A 20,695-nucleotide genomic window follows, 5' to 3' on the forward strand; every position below is an offset into this window, starting at 1 on the left:
AATAATAAATACGAAATCTGCATGAATTAAAATATATTTAAGTGTATTTTATGACCCGGTAATGCCCCCCTCCCCCGCCGCTAGTTAACAAATGATAATTGACTTTTAAAAGACAAATAATATTGGCTATTTATTAAATAAATAATTGATTTAACTGTTGATTATTTAACAAATTTCATGGTTCTGTTTCACCATCCAACTGAAAACCCAACTAACCTTTATCCTCGAGTGGACTTTAGCCTTGGTAAGTGATGGACTATTAATAATGAAAAAAAATATGATTTCATTTTAAACTAGAATTCCTAGTGTTTCCCTTGCTCCCCTCCACCTCCTACTGCATCTGCCATTATTTATTATATACCAACAAATGAAACAAAAAAATTGTAATTTGTTTGTTAACTATTCTGTTTAAACACCTTCGTACCATCATAAATGGAAATTGGTTGTGATTAAGCGTGTTTTAATTATCACCATTGTCCTGCCATTAATTCCGGTGCTACCAGATCAAGCTGTCTACATTGATGCGTTTTGTTTTTATACTTCCTTTTGCAAAACTTAATTTATATTCTGCAAAAACAAAAACAACCCACCTTTTATCCCTTTTCCTTCTTCCCATTTCCCCTTTCTCTTTCTGTCTCTCCCACTTCTTACTAGTCCTGGATATGACTTTAAACAATATCCGATGGTGAGGCCCCAGCTTGCGGGCTTCGGGGAGTGTGGAGCCACTCTTTAATTGCTATTGCTCCCAGGTCCACTCTGACCTGGAATGGTAGTACCTGTTAGGGCCCCAACTATGGGTTAAATAGAAACCGACTTTAAAAAAAAAAAAACAAATACATTCTATTCAAAAAAAAATTTCTTCAAAATCACTAGATTTGGCATTAAATTGCCATAAAACAACCAAACCCACTTCCTACCGGTTTCCTAACTTAAAATGTACCAAACATTAATACTGTAACCCTTTTCCCTCTCTTTGCTAAACTCATTCATGTTCTGCAGGGCAGGGAAGAAAAACGATAAAATCCACTAACAACAACCAAATCAAGCACTACAAACTAGCGATTGAAGATACAAAAAGCTTGAAAAATAAAAACCTTCTACAAAATAACTGGCTGCAACATGAATACTATTTCAAAAGATAACTGGATTCAGCATTAAAACCCCCAAAAAGGGTTGATATGCCATAAAACACAACAATCAAACAATCAATCAGGAGGAATCGACACAGAATTTTGAATGGAACCTTTTATTTAATCCATGGGGATAGCGTGTCTCGTTCCATCCGTAGTTTTAAGTAATCCACAATTGTAGTTTTAGTGTTGTCCGCACTGAGAATTGAATCTTCAACCTTCAGCAGAATGTAACTTACAACTAAAGTTTACCAAGTATGGCATAGGTTCTTGCAGACAATTTTATTAAAGATTTTTTTGAACCTTAAATCTATTTTTGTTTTTAGATGTACAATTTTACTACCTATCGTTGACGAAACGAGAGCATGCTACTCATGTGGATCAAATAAGGGGGTTCGTCCCAAATTCTATACAGATTCTCTGAGTTCGACAGAAAGATTCCTGGAGAAGGTGAGGAGTTACATCGACTAAAACGTTGTGAAAATCACACTGAAGACGAGACCTGCATCCAAAGAATTCAGATAATACGTATAATCAATCTTCGTATTAGTTGGATTCCTAGGACTATTGTGCTCATCTTGAGTGTCATTTTCACAGTGTTTCGGTCAATGTAACCTCTGACCTTCTCCAGGTGTATCTTGTCGAACTCCGTTCCAAGATGAGAACTGTAGTCTGAAGAATCCAAATAATATGAATCACCAATCCTCATCTCCAAAAATTCAAAAACATGACTAAATCACTGTCAGTATTTTTTTCATGACAATTGCATCAGACAATGTGTGAAGTTTGTTGTATGGCATTCATCCTAGGTTGGTTGAACAGGTTTCCTCTGAAGGAGGAAGTGTCAAGGGAATATCAAATTCACAAGTGGTCTCCAGCCGCCTGTATTACTTGCAGTCATTTGACACAAGGAACTATTCAAGGAATTAACATTAATTTGTAATACTATAAATAAAATTTAATTTTTCCCCCTTTTTTCCACTTTTTCACCTTTTTCTTTTTTCCTTTTCGCACTTTTTTCTTTCTTCCCTTTTTTTCTTTCTTCCCTTTTTTCTTTCTTCCTTTTTTCTTTTTTCCCTTTTTTTCCCTGTTTTCTTTTTTCCCTTTTTTCCCCGTTTTTCTTTTTTCCCTATTTTCCCCGTTTTTCTTTTTTCCCTATTTTCCCCGTTTTTCTTTTTTCCCTTTTTTTCCCCCGTTTTTCTTTTTTCCCTTTTTTTTCCCCCGTTTTTCTTTTTTTTCCTTTTTTCTTTTTTCTGCTTTTTTCCCTTTTTTCTTTTTTCTGCTTTTTTCCCATTTTTCTTTTTTCCCCTCTTTTTCTTTTTCTCCCTTTTTGTCTTTTTTCTTTTTTTTTTTTATTCTTATAAATTTTCTATATCGGAAATCGGAATACATTTCCCCTTATGAAATTCCGAAACAACACTTTAGTTGTTGGAATATTCTAGTACAAAATAGCATGCCTAAAATAATGTCCTTTCAAAGAAAAATGCCAGTTATCAACCAATCCTATGTTTTAATTTCCTCAATACTATTTTTATTCCAAATAATGTTGAGGATATTTCTGCTTGGCCTAACACATTCCAACATGTAAAAAAAAACATAAAACCAAATCTGATGATAAAACATTATGAGAGATTTCAGAAACAAACAATTTATTTATGAATAAACGTTTGTTTCTGAAATCGGCCATATATATATAGGAACTGTTTATCAGACTTTTTCATTTTCCTAAGTTACTTCGTGCCTCGGCTGGCTGGACACCACTGAAATCCTAACACCAAGTTCACCTTTGTCCGTTCGTCTGCACGCATTTTTCTCGATAACTATGCGTTGGAATTTTTTTAAATTTTACACAAACATTTAAACATGATAGGAGTAAAAAAAAGTTAACCAAATGGATTTTCTGGGAAAACTCCTGTTGACCCCCCACCTTCAGGGATGCCTTTCGGGCTAAAATGATTAAAATTGACACTTTTGTGTTTATTAAAAAAAAAAAAGATGATGTCTTGGATTTTTATAAATAAAGAAAGAGGAAAAAAGATGGTACAGAATCGCTAATAAAAAAAAAATCAATAATCAAATGCAAATGTATATTCAAAATGTAAGATGATATAATTATTTCCACAGTCAAACAACGTCGCAGCTCACAAGAGCTACATGGTAACTACAAACCGGAAGTCCATCAGTTGAACACATCGATATACATCGATATGGAATTAAGAAAAAGTGGTCAACATTAGCACAAATGCAACATTCTGACTCTGGTCGTTAAATACTCTCTGACTGTTTACTCTGCTGACTTGGCATTTATAGGCACTTATTTTGCTTCAATTCTTGTGTTAATTGCTGGTGGCTTTGAGGTAGAATGCTAGACTACAAAGTAAAGAGTAACATTGAGACTGGGTTCGAATCTCCTGATCAGCAGTAATTATCACTTCCTACACTGATGATTGTAGAAGCATGAAACACTAGTGTCCGTAAATATAAAAGTAATTGTTAAATAAATATATATATATATGAAACCTCAATTCTCTACTAGTAATTCTGAATTTTTTGCTCGTTTAGCATGGTTACAAAAATGACTTTTAAGCCCTGCTAGAAACCATCAAACGCCCACAGAACACTCACATGCACTCGTATATATTAATAAGTGGGAAACATGTGCTTCTTAAAAAGTATTGTTTGAGAAAACCACTTTCATAGTTTAATTATTCTGTTATTCTTTGTGGCCAACCTTGCAAACCAAGAATAGCCCTAAGTAGCCCGTCCTTCATAATGGCGAAATGATGAAGTTGTTGTTCCTATTGACGTAATAGACTGCTTTTCGCAACTGCATCTGTTGCGGGCAGGCCCACGTATAGTAAATGACACTTAGAAACTATTATATGTCCTGCTTAATATAACAATAACTGGATTAAAATAACTGGAACAGGTTTCTCTTTCGCTTGCTTTTCCATTCCCCCCCCCCACTCTCAGTTTCTATTTCTCCTTTTTATCTGCTCCACTTTTACTCTCTCTCTCTCTCTCTCTCTCTCTCTCTCTTTCTATCTCCTCCGCTTTTCTCTTTTTCTGTGTGTCTTTTTCTCTCTTTGACCCTCTCTCCCTCTCTCTCTTTGACCCTCTCTCCCTCTCTCTTTGACCCTCTCTCTCTCTGTCTCTCTGCCTCTTTCTCTCGCTCAGCCCCTTTCTCTTTCTCTCTGCCCATTTCTTTCCCTCTCTCTGCCCCTTTCCCCCTCTCTCTGTCCATTTCTCTCTCTCTCTCTCTCACTCTTCCTACCTCTCTCTCTCTTACCCTACCTCACTCTCTCTCTCTCTCTTTGATGCTCGCTCCCTCCCTCTCTCTGACCCTCTCCCCTCTCTCTCTCTTTGACTCTCTCCCCCGCTCTCTCTTTGACTCTCTCTCTCTCTCATTCTCTCTCTCTGACCTTCTTTCTTCTTCCGTCTCTTTGACCCTTTCACCCCTTTTTCTCTCTGACCCTCTCTAACTCTTTTTCCCCCTAATGTTGCTAATATGCTGAGAACAGATACTATGTCAAGGCATTTTTAAAAGAATTTTAGAAAAAAAATTTTTTTTACAAGGTCACTATTTATCAAGGCTTGAAGGCCATTTGAGGATAAGTGTTTATGTGTGTACAATAGTCATTAGAACAATAGCATAATAATCGTTAGTAGTGAATATTTGGTGTTAGATTATTTAAGAGGACGGTTCAACAAGAACTTGTTTGTGTTGGACTCAAAGACAACAGTATTGTAGTCAGCTGGAAAGCAGACCAACGGAACAGAGTTCTACAGGCAGTTCTAAGAAACAAGCTTTGTTCATGGAATTCACGTTTAGGTTTAGGCACCAGTAGGGAGTGAGAAAATATTAATAGTGGTTTTGGCTTGACAATTGTTTTATGTGAAAGATTAGCAAGGGGGGTATGGATTGGAGCTCAGACGAACATGAAAATAACAATAGAGTAGAGACAACTCGCAACGTCTCTTCTGTGGGGAAAGAGGTTGCAGAGAAGTGAAAAGGACATCACCTACTAGGTTATGAAGTCAGTTTTGAACTCTTTCAAGGTAGGATAGGTGTGTCGAGTAGCTTCTGCCCAGATGTGGCAACAGTACTCCATTGTAGGACATACTTGGCTCTTATACAGGTAGAGGATTGCATCATCAGTGAGGTATCTACTGGAGCAGTAGAAGGATCCAACCATTTTTCTAGCAATCTTGGCAACAGATTTGATGTATGTGCTCCATTTCAAATCAGGAGTTCAGACCCAGAAGCTTGTCAAAACAGAGAACCTCCTCAAGATGAGACCCATTCATTTCAATTCAAGGCCAGATGGGGGTCAGAGCATCGATGATAGAAAGAGGGAAGCTGTGTTTTAGATGCATTAAAATTAACCAGTCACCTTTTTCCCCATTGCCCCACATGCTCAAGATCAGAGGAGAAAGAATCAGAAAGATATTGGTTATTTCTGGCCTTTGAAGTGTTGCCATAGATCGAAGGTGACATCTGCATAAATGTCTATAAATGATATAATAGGATTTGGGAAATTGTTGATGAGGATCAGGAAGAGAGTTGGGCCTAGGATGGAACCCTGAGGGATGCCAGCAATAATACTGTGAACTTCTGATTTCTACCCATCAACCATTACTCTTATAAACCTATCAGAGGAATGATTTAATAATTGAGAAGACGTTTCTAGCTATTCCGTAGCTGATCAGACCTTTTATGCCATACCCTATCAAAAGCCTCCGATATATCAAAAGCAATTACCCTAGAAATGAAGCTGGCGTGAAGAGATTCGCTAATCCTGTGAGATATTACTGTTAGCACATCTGCTGTAGATATGGCAGAATGGAAACCATATTGCGTGTCATTGAGTAAGTTATTTTTGCTGAGATGGTTGATCACATCTCTGTTTAACATAGATTCCAGTAACTTACTCATGACGTGCAGTAGACTGATTGGTCTATACTGAGAGGGAGATGACTGATCACCTGAATTTTTAAATACTGATGAGGTTTTTTAAGGTGTTGGGGAGCATTTCTCCTTAAGACAGCATCTAAATAGCTTTGTAAGTATTGGGGCTGGTTCTGGTTGAATCTATTTTAGTACTATAATTAGAATGCCATTGAGGCCAGTTGGTTTACTGGGATCGAGATTTGTGATAAGCTTGGCGACACCATGCACAGTTATTTGTATATCGCATATCATGTTTTTAGACACAGGAGGAAATATAGGGAGTAGGCGACCCTGGTCGTATAGGGCAGCATTTGCCACAAAATTCTTGGCAAAGAATTTTGTGGCAAATGCTGCATTATACGTAGATTCCACGAACAACGCTTCTTTCTTAGAACTGCACGCCTGTGGAACTTTGTTCTGCTTGCCTTTTTCCCTCCCGACTTCAACCTGGATGTCTTCAAGTCCAACACAGACAAATTCCTGATGAACCGCCCCCCTCCTAAGTAATGACACCTTATCAATTCTCCAATACTATTGCTACACTATCCCATTGAGTACTGTACACACAATAACCCTTATCCCCGAGTGGCCATTGGGCCTTGATAAGTGGTGAACTCCATGTAAAAAAAATATATATTATATCACTGTACAGAAATATAAGCAAACCTGTGCAAGAATTTGGCTTCGTCTGATACTAATGAGTTTACCTCAGGTCCATTGATAATGGTTGGGATAGAGACCACCCTTCAGTTTAGGACCTTGTTCGTTATTTGCCAAAACTCATGAGAATCAAGCCACTGCTCAGTTACTTTGGACTTGACGAACTGAGCATACAACTCTCTTGCATTCTTTATCACTTTTTAATAGTGGTTGATGGCAGTCCTAAAAGCGGCTTTAGTATCAGTACATCTATTTCACTGAAAGCAGTGGAAAAATTGTTTTGTGTGTGCAATGGCAGCAGCTTATTATAGAGAGAATCATGGCTAGCTGTTAGATTTTTGCTGCAAGTTTTTGGAGGGTATGAAGCGGTCTATACTGACAATTAACCATTCAGTCAGGTCTGAAACTATAGAGGACACATTCATTTTAAACATGGAAGATAGAGTAGTATCTGATGTAAATGTACAGAAGCTATCCCAGTCAGCTATAGAGTATCGATATACTGTATGATGGATATACACATCTGAGGACTTATTACATTTTGTTTTCATCTTAACCAAGACAACCGAGTGGTCGGAAGATCCCTGGATGGGCAGAACGGAGGATCAGGGCAAGTTGTAAGAAAATGGTCTATCAGTGTTGGGTACACGGGTATGTTCGTGAACAATCTGAATTAGATCATAAGCAATGGGGAAATCATGACAGAACCTCCCCTCATCATTCGTTTTGTTTGAGTGGGCTAGCCATTCAACACTGAATATTGAAGTCACCACAGACATGAATATTAGCCAAGGGGCGAGCAGACAGGATGTGGTAACTTTTCTCAAAGATGCTCTTAAACATAGTAACAAAGCTTCTTTCTTAGAACTGCACGCCTGTGGAACTCTGTTCCGTCTGCCTGCTTCCCTCCGGACTACAACTTGGATGTCTTCAAGTCCAATGTTAACAAATTCCTAATGAACCGCCCCCTTAATTAAACACTTCATCAAATCTCCACACTAACGTAATGTACTTGCAATAACCCTTATCCCCGAGTGGCTTCCGGGCCTTGATAAGTGGTGATCACTGTGTAAAAAAAAAAAAAACTAGAGGGCAGATATGAAACGTGGTGCTGTGAGCGAGTGCCACTCGGAAAGACAGTGGAGCAAATTTGGGTCTTCTCTAGAGATGTCCCTACCACAGGGAAAGCCATCTCTAATGTAGGCACATATTCTATGCCCATGACGATCTTGAGGGTCAGATTTTGATGTAAAGTTAGAATATCCTTTGATCAAAAACTCCTATAGGGAAACAGTCTGTCCAGTGTCAGTTTTGCGCAGGAACAATAGGTCTGGTTTGGTCTGTAAATGGATTTCAACCTCTGAAAGGTTGGAATGTAAACTTCTGATGTTAGAGAAGGAAACTTGGTAGTGTGGAGGTATACATTGGAAGTTGGAGTTCTGGGTTTAATCTTGTATAGTTTCTTGAGACCTTTCATGATGAAATATGGGTATATGTGGAAGGGGTCAGCAAAGTTGGTTAGAGCAGGGCAGAGAGGGAAAGTAAGGGAGAAAAAGAGACAATGATTTTTTGCAGACCCTGATAAGATAAAGCCGTAACATTACCCACTAATATGGCATCGAGAAGCCCCATCAGAAACTACAGCATGGTCCAGAATCCATTCACCAAATGGCAATACAGTAGCCCCAGTACTTTACACCTGCTTATAGAATGGCCTTCTTATGGGTTAATCCAAGGTTCGGGGGCCCCTGACTATCAGGTAGATAACATCAGTCCAGTTAAAATGTTTATCCCCAGCACTCTTATTAGTGACGTAGCCACAAGGATAGAGAAATCGAGAAAAATTCAGACGTCTCCAGCAACTGCTCAATCGTTTTATCTATTATTATATTATCTTTTAATAGGCGTAAGTAATGTAGAATCAGTCTTGTTGTGATAAGGCCGTCCTCCCAGGAATTACCTCCTACCTTTTTAAGATAATGGAACTAGTCCTCCCTGGTATTACATTCTTTTGAGGAGGATCTAATTTAGTGTCTGTTCTGTTGTCATCAGACCGTCATCCCATGGATTATCTTCTCCATTGTGGAGGTTGGTAGTATCTGTTCTCTTGCCACGTGCTCATATCTCAGATAATACCTCCTATATGTGCAGGAGGAGACGGTGTATAGTATATGTTCGTGTCTCATGATTCTATCCTTCCATGTTTATCTTCTCCATTTGAGATGAGATTAATGTACTATCGGTCCTGTTGTCACGATATCGTCCTCCCAGGCATTACACCCTTCTTTTTGTGATCAGTGTAGTATATGTTTATTTACTAAGACATTATCTTTCCAAACTAGCAACAAAAAAAAAATGTACTAGTGCACTTACTGATCCGCGCTATTTTTTAAATCGTTTTTCCAAATTTAATTAAAGTTTTATGTTTTTTTTTTATTCAGTTGTAAGGTTAAAGTATAGAATAGGTACAAAACACCCTGCCCTCCCCATGTTAAGAATGGCTTTTTAAAATAATAACGTTATTATTTTCAGCACGGATCAATAAGTGCACTAGTACCAAAAAAAAAATATATGCAATTAGGAGCATTTTTTTTTTTTCCTAGACTGTATGGAACTACGTCAGAATACATTTTAAGAAGACTAAAGTGGGGAAAAAAAAGAAAGGAAGAAAAAGAGAGGAAGAAGGATAAGAAAAACACGTTATTACAGTATAAGGATTAAAAAAAAAAAAACTTTTCCTAGAAATAAACTTCCCACGGACAGTCACATGATAAGAGCTCTCCTCAATTGTCTAGGATGATCCCCCCCCCCTTCCACCATATTCAAAAAAATAAAAACAAATAAATCAAATGTCACTCCCCTCCTTTCTCCTGTCCTCTTGACCAATATGTCATGTGTCTTATGGCATTTCCTTTCATGAGAAGGGAATCCCTCCACCCATTTCTAATAATAGAGCCATTCCACTTTTTCTTTGCTGTAACTTTCGATCACTCGTTAGTTTTGTGAAAGGATAGCACGGAAGAGGTCGGACATCCTTGCTTTCTCCTTGCAGAGTGGTTTTCATTCAATAACCACTGGCAAGTGTGACTTTTGCCTCGTTTTCGACTTTTTGGGGGTGGATATGCCCTGTGCCACTGAAGAAATGAAAATTAACTTACTTAAACAGGTTAGGTATATTTTATATAAAAAAAAAGAAAAAGAATTTTTATTGTGTTGATGGGTGTATATATATATATATATTTTCATTTTTATTTATTTATTTTTGCTTTTAAGACTTGATTTTCATGTTTTTTTTTTTTTAATTTTATTTATTTTTTGCGTGCTGATCAACCAAATTACTTTAGAAGGTTATGTTTATTTTATTAATTTTTTTTTTTCTGCTTTGGGGGGGGGGGACTGGATTGTAATTTTAAACTTTCGTGTACTATGCTGATACGTCATTGATACGTCATCTGTTATAACTTTCAAGGCTGGTGACACATGCGAGTAAATAAACCACGGGCTTATGTTAAGAAAACATCTGTTATTCTATAACTATCAACATGTGCGTGTGTGTGTATATATATATATATATATATATATATATATATATATATATATATATATATATATATATATATATATAATGAATGAATGACAAAAATCTATATTCCAAAATTCATGATGTTCACCATCTTATAATTTATTCCTTTAATTCAGTTGACATTTACAATTCTTGATAGTATCTGTTTCGTAGCGCAAAATCAATCACTTAAATATTATATCAATCAGTGAATCTATTATTCCCATAACTCATCAGAAGAAATAGCAACAATCAATCCGTCAAAAGGAAATGAAGTGTGGTTTGACATGATTAAAATCCGAAAATTGGAAGAGAAGCTGCAAATACCTTTTAATGTTTCCATTACGCCATTTTGAATATATATATTTGTAGTCAGCGACATACAGTCCTGTTTCATTGTATCACAACACATCAGTGCCGCTAGACTAGCACCTCTCCCAAGACAGGGATTGAACTGTCGTGTTGACAGTTGGGAGTTCTACCCCTCGACCACGGAAGCGATGCCCGCAAATAATCTGTCCAAATGTCTATTTAAACTGCTTCATTGTATCAACTCATCAGTGCTGCTAGACTGGCACCTCTCTCAAGCCAAGAATCGAACCCAGGACCGTCGTGTTGACAGTCGGGAGTTCTACCCCTCGACCATATATATATATATATATATATAGTTATCTACATACAGTACTGTTTCTTTCGTTGTATCACAACTCATCGGTGCAGCTCGAACACACACATAACCTGGCAGATATATCCGATGAACCAAGTGCAAGAGAGATGCAAACAATTGCACTTAAAGGTACGGGTAGAACCTTCAAAAGATCTATCGTTTAGAATGTATGCGATATCAGATGCATGTTGGTCATCCGGTAGGGTGCCCCATCCCAAGCTACAGCAAAATAAGAAAACTGAAGAAAAAAAAAAAACACGCATATATAAGGAAAAAGGAAAAAAAAAACGGCAATATAAATTTATATACTAATGCATATAAATTTAATCGTTCATTAAATAGAAGGATTACATCGTTAGGGTTATGAAATATATATACTCTTTATACCTAGGTATTTCGAAGCCTAATGCTTCTCATCAAATTCTTCTTGGTTTCCTATATATATATATATATATATATACTCTACCAAACTCCTCCACCATTTTTGAGCCTAAACACTTGAAATTTTAAATGTAGATTACTTGGACCTGAATCAAACTTTTCAATTTGATTTAAGCCCAAAACAGTAAATGTTAAGGGGGTCAAAATTGGGGTCTCTACCAAATTACTCAGCCAATTTTTGGTCTAAACATTTGAAATTTTACATAAAGTGTATGCAGACATGTAGCAAATTTTTTTAATAGATTTTTGGCCGAAAATTTGGCTACCAAGGCGTCAAAGTTCAAAAGATGTGACCTTTGCAGTCTCTAACAAACTATTCAGAAATTTTAGATGTAAGTTACCTTTACATTTAAAATTTTACATAAAGGGTATTCAGACATGTAGCAAGCTTTTTAATCAGTTTTGAGGTGAAAATTTGACTCCCAAGAGGTCAAAATTGAAAGAGTTAACCTTTGGAGACTCTACCAAGCTCTTCTGCCAATTTTGGGTCTAAACACTTGAAATTTTAGATGTAAGTTACCTGGTCATGGGCCCAACTTTTTATATATATATATATATATACTAACATTTCAGCCCGGCGTTACCAGGGTGTTTGGAGGTGTATGTTGAGCAAATAATTTAAAAAAAAAAAAAAACGGTCAATTTTTTTAAACTTTGACCCCCTATTATGACCCCATAACATTTATTTTTGGGGGTTCAAATCAAGTTATTAAGTTAGATCCATGTCCAAGGAATCTATATCCAAATTTTCAAGTGTTTAGACCCAAAATTGGCGGAGGAGTTTGGTAGAGTTCTTAACGGTCAAATCGTTGAACTTTGACCTCTTAACAGCCAAATTTCTGGCCGAAACAGATCAAAGATTTTCCTAAATCTCAGTACCCTGTATATCAAATTTCGAGTCAGTAGACTTAAAATTGGCAGAGTTATTGCGTAGGGTAATGTACACACACACACACACACACACACACACACATATATATATATATATATATATATATATATATATATATATATATATATATATATATATATATATACACATATATGCATATAAAGTTATGAACAGTACATAAGGCCCTAGGAAAGCCGGGCTGAACTGCTAGTATACACACACGCGCACGCGCGTGCGCATATACATATATATATATATATATATATATATATATATATATATATATATATATATATATCTACTATTGACCACTATGAATGTAAACACAGTAATGATTCTCTAAATGAACTTCTATGAACAGGACTTATATATATATATATATATATATATATATATATATGAATGAATGTAACTTCAATTACTTGTTTGTTATTAATGTTCTTTTCCATTAACATAAGTAGTTTGATTCTTCAAATAATGCCCTCTTCTTCACGACGGCGTTGCTGATAACTCGTAGATCTCAAAGGTCACACAGTAATGAAGTGTTTTCTTCTTCCTCTTTTTTTTTTTTTTTTTTTTTCACTTCAGTCTTCTCAAAACTTTATTCTGACGTAGTGAAATTGAGATGCGACAACAAATGTGCCGCCACCGTCGTCGTCGTCGTCCTCTCTCATACTCGCACATGTAACAACAACAATAACGTTGGGTAGAGAGACTGACTTGACCCAGTCCATCCTCGTAACTCGCATATTCAAGTATATTAAAGTAGACTCCAGGCATCTCTCTCTAGCACTTGTTCGCTAATGTAGGAAGCTAATAGTGCTACCAACCAGTTGTCATTTTTTTATTTTTTTTTTTACTTATCACTTGTTTTTTGTGGGAGCAAAAATAGGATGTGTACCCTGAATCAACCATGAAATGCGCCTACAGGAAAACCTTGTCGTATTTAATGTGCGTTAGGAAATTCATCCAACGAAAGGTAAGCTAGAAAGTAAAACATTACATTTTTTGGGTTTGTATTACTGTACACATAGATTCGAAAAAGTTGTCAAAAAACAAATATATAACAAATAAATGTTATCAAAGGCAAGATAAGTTACTTTTCTACCTAAATGGATATATTTTTCGTGTTTTTATTCAATGTGACATGTTTATTCAGCTCGAAAAGCATACAGTGTTTACCGATGTATTCGAAAATTCAAAATGGCGCCCGACACTCTCTTTAACACGATAAGTTCAGGAAAATATGTTATAAATAATAAACTAGACAAAATACTGCTAGAAATTCGCTCATTATATGTTACCGTGGCATAAGTTGACATATATTCGGTGTTTTTTAAATCGTATTTTATCTAGTTTATTATTTATAACACCTTTTGCCAAACTTACCATGTTAAAGAGAGTGTCGGGCGCCATTTTGAATTTTCCAATACATCGGTAAACACTGCATGTTTTTTGAGCTGAATAAACATGTTACATTGAATAAAAACAAAAAAAAATGTATCCAGTTTGGTAGAAAAGTAACTTATCTTGCCTTTGATAATATTTATTTCTAATATATTTGTTTTTTGACAACTTTTTCGAATCTGTGTACAGTAATACAAACCCCATTTTTTTATAATCGATCTTTATCCATATATAAAGTTAGGTATGTGTGTATATATATATATATATATATATATATATATATATATATATATATGTCTATGATTTATTCCTAAACTAAATAAACTTAAAAAAAAAAAAATACTTGACTAGCTGCAACCACTATATACTATTTCTTCCACTCTCTATCTGTGCTTAAATTTAAGCATGAACAAAGCTTATTTCCTAGAACTGTTCTTCGCCTGTGGAACACTATTCCGCTAGCTTGCTTCCCAGTTGAATACAACATGGTAGCCTTCAAATCTAATGTAAACAAGTTCTTGTTGAGCCGTCCACATAAATAATCAAATTCTGACCAATTTACACTACTAACTTACATTTATTAGCCTCCCTATCCTCGAGTGGCCTTCGGTGATTCCCAGTGAAAAAAAAAAAAAAAAATCGATCATTATAAATTTTGGAACATAGTTACTAGGTGTAAGAGTGGTTAATGTGGGCTATATTTAATTGAGTTTTATGCAAAGGGATACAAAAATGGGATTTAGAAGTCTTTCATAAAAAAATGAGATATCTCCAATCGATGAGAAATGTCAACAATAATAGGCATTAGACCTCAATAAATATTCCTAACATTTTAGTTTCTTTGGATTATTGTAAAGTTTTCTTGTGGGAAGGGGGCAAAGTATAGGTGCAACTTCCGGTTTTAAAATTCAATTATTTAGATTTGCATGAATTTTGATCGATAGTTCATAGATAATAATCAAGTAAGATTCCCTGAATTTCAATTTCTTAAAACCTCATAAATTCAAGATTTAAATATTAGACCTTTTCCAGAAGAAATATATCTATATATCTATAAAAGTGAGAATGTGTGTGTGTGAGGACACTTCTTAACCTATATACTCGACGAATTTTTTATCTAAAGGCTTAAAATTTGGTATATAGAGTATTCAGGCATGTGGAAAACTTTTTAATCCATTTTCATCCGGGGGTTAAAATTGAAAAATTAGTACGTTGGGGTTATCGGATTTTTATCTGTTTGCTGTTTCACGAATGCACATGCACGGATGGTTCACATGACATTCATTATGTTAAAAATAAGTAGGTTTGAAAACACTTTTTAAAGATCGTGTCAAGCCGGCCTAATGGTTATCCTACTTGACTCACTGTCTTAAGGTTTTGGTTTTGATCTCAGCTCGAGTATTTTTTTTTTTTTTTTTTTTTTTTTTTTACTTACAAGGAGTGAACTGTAACACATTATACTCACATTCACATATCTCAGTTTCTGTATGAATTCAAATATATTTATGCGTATTTTACGATCGGGCAACGCCGGGCGAACTGCTGGTAATGTAATAGATTTTGATCAAAGTTGGAATAAAGATTCTAGACATAAGGTTTAGTATGATATCTAACTTTTAATCTTCTAAGAAGGCACAAAATTTGTGCAAAACTGTTCTGTTCAAGGAGTTAATTTTTTTTACTCGTAATGGGGCCGATGTTTTTCTACGTCTTTATACTAAAGATGAGGTTATCTATATATTTCACTTGCCCTCACCAACTGTGTATATTGCGATTCAACAACTCTCCAGTCGTTTTTAATGTCTCTGAGCATTTAGAGAAAAAGTGACTCTTCAATTTACATTTGTGTACATGCACACATACAGCATAATTATCGTTGACACATCGATTCCGATTAGAACACCGGTTAAGCAACGTTGAGCCTGGTCAGTACTAAAATAGATGACTACTTAGGAATTCCGGGTGCTGTATGTGCTCTCTGCTTATCTCGGCATTGTTTCCAGTCGTCTTGGACGCCTCCTTGCCACTGGACTCGAGCAGTGCCGATTCAGGTGATGTTTGATTGGTGATTGTGCAACCCTTGCTTCATAATTACATGAGCAACCATGAAGCCCGGGCATGAAATACGCTTAAATATGATATTTTAATTTGTCCCGATTTCTTATATATTATTATAAAGTTATTTCAAAAGTAAAAAAAAAAAAAAAACATTTAGGTGCCATCAGCTAGAATCGAAACTGAAATCAAAACTGTAGCATTCAAAGCTGGTAACGTTACTACTGTACCAACATGACATGCATATAAACCGATTAAAAATAAACTAAGATGAATGTACAAAATGTGTAACGATTTTTTTCAATTTTGACCCATTTTTTGACCTCTTTAAAACAATATTAACCAGTTAAAGATCGATAAAAGAATGGCCCGTAAAAAAAATCCAACCATTTGAGGCCCCTAGCGCTCTGCTCTGAGACTGTAGCTTTGAAGGAGATCAAGTTTGAAAATATGGAGACAGACAGACTGATAGACAGCCGTTTATATATTAGATTTTCTATGATTCTTTTATATCATAAAGTTGTGATTTCAAAAAAAAAAAATACATCCATATGACTTGAGTGCATCAGCTTGAACCGAAACTAAAACTTATGAAGAAATAAATATATATATATATATATATATATATATATATATATATATATATATATATATACTAGCAAAAGTACCCGTTGTTGACAAGGTTCAAAAACGGCCTACAGAAAATGGACTCTGATTTATGAAAGTACTAGCGAGGGGTACCCGGCGTTGCCCGGGTGTTTTTCGGGGTATGTGGAAAATAGTAAAGTGTTTTAAAAAAAACAGTTGCGCGTTTTTGATTGACATGATGGCGATAGGTATTCGGCAGTTATTTTGTGTGGGACAGTTTTGAATAAATGGGTTTGTTTGTTTTTAAAAACCCGCTCCCTACAGTCTGATATGACGAAGTCGACATTGACCAAACTGGCTCTGGGCCTGTGATTATAGTCGAGGTTCACTTTTTTTATACCGAAAAGCGAATGTAACGCGTGCCGATGCGGGAAATGTGGAATAATTAAGGTCTGAAAGTGAATAAAATTAGAGAGGCGAGCTCCGTGGATAATTCGTAAATATTACAATTTCTAGATGATATAAAAAGTTTTTAAAAGTTGCGAAGCGAGCAAGCGCTGGTTTGAAAGAAGCCTTTCGTGGACATCGAGGAAAAGCGAACATACATGCATACATACATACATACATACATACATACATACATACATTTTCGCTTTTATATTTATAGATGATAGGTTATGAAAAGGAAGGGTTGTAAAGAGATAGCTTCGAATTTGGGGGTATCAAAACCAAAGCAAAATATGATGAAAGTAAAAATAAAATAGATAAACCCCATAATTTATTATACCATACCTGTTCACACTGAAACACTTATCACAATATTCTGTGGATCTATATTAAAAAACCTTGTTAAACTTTGTGGCATATTTCCATTCTATGGAGGTCAGGCGCGAACGAACACCCCATAATTTTATTATACCATATTTCTTCAAACTGAAACATAATTATCAAAGTATACTTACGCAGATAAATATGAAAAGTCTTTATTAAAGTTTGTGCCTATTTCCATTCTATGGAGGCCAGGCGTGAACGCAGACCCCACAATTTTATTATACCATCCCTATCTAAGTTAAAACATACTTATCAAAGTATTATTATGTACATCTATATCAAAAACACTTGTAAACGTTTTTTTTTTTTTTTTAATTTTTTATTTCCATACTTTGTGGACCAGGCGCGTACGCAGACCCCACAATTTTAATGAATCATCATTATGCCAGATCAAACATACCCATTCCTGTGTCTCGGTACATCTATCATTATATGTGATCAGTTTTCTATAATAGTCAATCATATAGGAGCCTATTTGTGACCAGACACACACACTTACGTTAGCTTTATACACACACACACACCTTGAGTTCCTTCAGCTATAATCGAAACCAAAACTTATGGAGAATTCTTGGTAAAATTATGTATTACAAGAAATAGAAGATCATCTTCTATCTTCTATATATATAAAAGGCAAAAATCGGTGTGTATGTATGTATGTATGTATGTATGTATGTATGTTTGTTTGTAACGCTAAAACTTTTGAAAGACGGAACCAGAGTTGACAAATTTGGTATCATATTGCACCTTGATCACCCGGATGACAAATATCGAAATTTCACGTCAAACGGACCAGTAGAAAGGGGTCAACTGATCGTTTTTCTCCTAGGGGGGCCCCCCAAAAAACCTGTCATTTTAACGTTATTCAATACGTGTCACGTGACGTGACGTCAGCTCAAACTTTTGACAGACACAACCAAAGTTGACAAATTATGTATCATATTGAACCTTGATCACCCGCATGACAAATATCGAAATTCCACACCAAACGGACCATTAAAAGGGGGTGAACTGATCATTTCTCTCCTAGGGGGGCCCCCCAAAAAACCTGTCATTTTAATGTTAATATTACATAATCCAAAAACGCTTAGTCATGTCACGTGACGTGACGTCAACATCCAGTAATGGCGAACAAATGTAAACAAACACTTTGTTTTACCGATACTTTTGTAATTTCTCTTCTGCTTTGTTCTAGAGATTATTAAACTCCATGACAATGTCTCCAACGTATTTAACTGGTTAAAAATAGTATTTATACAAGAGTTTTAACGAAAAATATCAGGAAAAAATGTACAGGAATAAAAAAAAATTCAGCTTTCAAAATATTCGTCGATAAAAAAACCGATCTTTATATTTACGCTAGCCATTTTGTATATTACCACGTGACCTGCTATCTCTTAAACTGGAGGGGGGGGGATCCACTTGAATCCAACAAAACCAGTAATTTTTTTTTTCTATTATATATACATCATTTTCTATAAAATTAAGTGTAGACTTTATAATTAAAACAAAAAATGTTATTCATACTAAAAAAAAAAAACGCTTAGTCATGTCACGTGACGTGACGTCAACATCCACTAATGGCGAACAATTGTACCTATTTACTATGCCTCCCCACGGGACAGAGTTAGACACCAGGGTCGTTTTTTAACGTGGAGAAAAGGTACAAAAATAAAAATTGTCTCAGTCGTGGAGGATTTCTCCTCCACCGAAAGAGAACAAGAAATAGAAGTGCAGCATCTGAAGAACAGATACTACACTTTGATCTTGACCAAAAGGCCAAGAATGCGAACAATTGTAAATAACAACTTTTTTCACAAAACCAACACCGTCTTTCTTTTTTTTCTCTCTCTTTCTCTCTCTCACCCACTTACTCTTCCCTCTCTCTCACCCTCTTTCTCTTGACGTCACACCACTGTTAAACTGTGGGGGGGGAACACATTCCCAGGCATTATCTCCTATAGATGCACATTTTATTAGAAATTCAGCTTTCAAAATATTAGACGATAATAAAAATATAAAACCAACACCCTCTTTCTCTTTTCTCTCTCTCTCACCAACTTACTCTTCTCTCTCTCTCACCCTCTTTCTCTTGACCTCCTACTACTGTTAAACTGTGTGTGTGTGTGGGGGGGGAAGAGGCAGCTTGAAAACCAACAAAAACAGTGCACAGTTTCCCAAGCATTTGGGGTGGGAAGGGGGGGAAGAAGCCGAGCGCACAGTTTCGTGTGAGAGAGAGAGAACAATTCTCAACCTATATACTCAACAAATTTTTTATCTACAGATTTGAAAGTTTGTATATAGGGTATTCAGACATATGGAAATATATCTAGCATAATCTATCTATTATATCTATAAAAGTGAAAATGTGTGTGTGTGTGAGGTAGCCAGAGAGAGAGAGAGAGAGAGAGAGAGAGAGAGAGAGACAACAATTCTCAACCTATATATTCAATACATTTTTTATCTACAGATTTGAAAATTTGTATATAGGGTATTCAGACATATGGAAATATATCTAGCATAATCTATCTATTATATCTATAAAAGTGAAAATGTGTGTGTGTGTGTGTGTGTGTGCGTAAGAGAGAGAGAGAACAATTCTCAACCTATATACTCAACGTATTTTTATCTACGGATTTTAAACTTTGTATATAGGGTATTCAGACATATAGAAATATATCTAGCATAATCTATACATTATATCTATAAAAGTGAGAATGTGAGTGTGTGAGAGAGAGAGAACAATTCTCAACCTATATATTCAACAAATTTTTTACCTACAGATTTGAAAATTTGTATATTGGGTATTCAGACATATGGAAATATATCTAGCATAATCGATCTATTATATCTATAAAAGTCAGAATGTTTGCGTGTGGTTGTGTGTGTAAGGTTGCGAGAGAGAGAGAGAGAACAATTCTCAACCTATCTATTCAATAAATTTGTTATCTACAGATTTGACCATTTGTATATAGGGTATTCAGACATATGGAAATATATCCAGCATAATCTATCTATTATATCCATAAAAGTGAGAATGTGTGCGTGAGAGAGAGAGAGAGAGAGAGAGAGAGAGAGAGAGAGAGTAAGTACAATTCTCACCCTATATATTCAACAAATTTTTTATCTACCGATTATAAAATTTGTATATAGGGTATTCAGACATATGGAAATATATCTAGCATAATCTATCTATTATATCTAGAAAAGTGAGAATGTGTGTGAAAGAGAGAGAGAGAAGAGAGAGAGAGAGAACAATTCTCAACCTATATATTCAACTAATTTTTATGTACAGATCTGAAAATTTGTATACAGGGTATTCAGACATATGGAAATATATCTGGCATAATCTATTATATCTATAAAAGGTAGAATGTGTGTGTGTGTTTGTGAGTGAGTGAGTGAGTGAGTGAGTGAGAGAGAGAGAGAGAGAACAATTCTCAACCTATATACTCAACAAATTTTGTATCTACAGATTTGATAATTTGTATATAGGGTATTCAGACATAAG

General features: G+C 35.5%; 1 protein-coding gene and 1 pseudogene across 7 annotated transcripts in view; one reads left to right on the top strand and one right to left on the bottom strand.

The window, feature by feature from the left end:
• The window catches only part of LOC145291958 (ral guanine nucleotide dissociation stimulator-like 1), a 270,169-nt gene that overhangs the window by 139,319 nt on the left and 110,155 nt on the right, over nt 1-20,695 (top strand). For 2 of the 7 annotated variants that reach the window (XM_080137893.1, XM_080137889.1), the window contains exon 1: nt 9,741-9,907. The exons of 3 other annotated variants lie outside the window; for them this stretch is intronic. In XM_080137893.1, the coding sequence (XP_079994019.1) occupies nt 9,863-9,907 (45 nt within the window). In that variant the 5' untranslated portion in view covers nt 9,741-9,862. Of the gene's footprint in view, nt 1-9,740; nt 9,908-12,862; nt 13,283-20,695 lie in introns of those variants that run through there. 2 more of the 7 variants (XM_080137886.1, XM_080137890.1) reach the window with 1 other exon arrangement.
• LOC145292536 (U2 spliceosomal RNA) lies at nt 18,843-18,976 on the bottom strand (annotated as a pseudogene).

Source organism: Euprymna scolopes, chromosome 13, assembly GCF_053919585.1.
Source record: "Euprymna scolopes isolate OS-2025 chromosome 13, ASM5391958v1, whole genome shotgun sequence".
NCBI classification, from domain to species: domain Eukaryota; kingdom Metazoa; phylum Mollusca; class Cephalopoda; order Sepiida; family Sepiolidae; genus Euprymna; species Euprymna scolopes.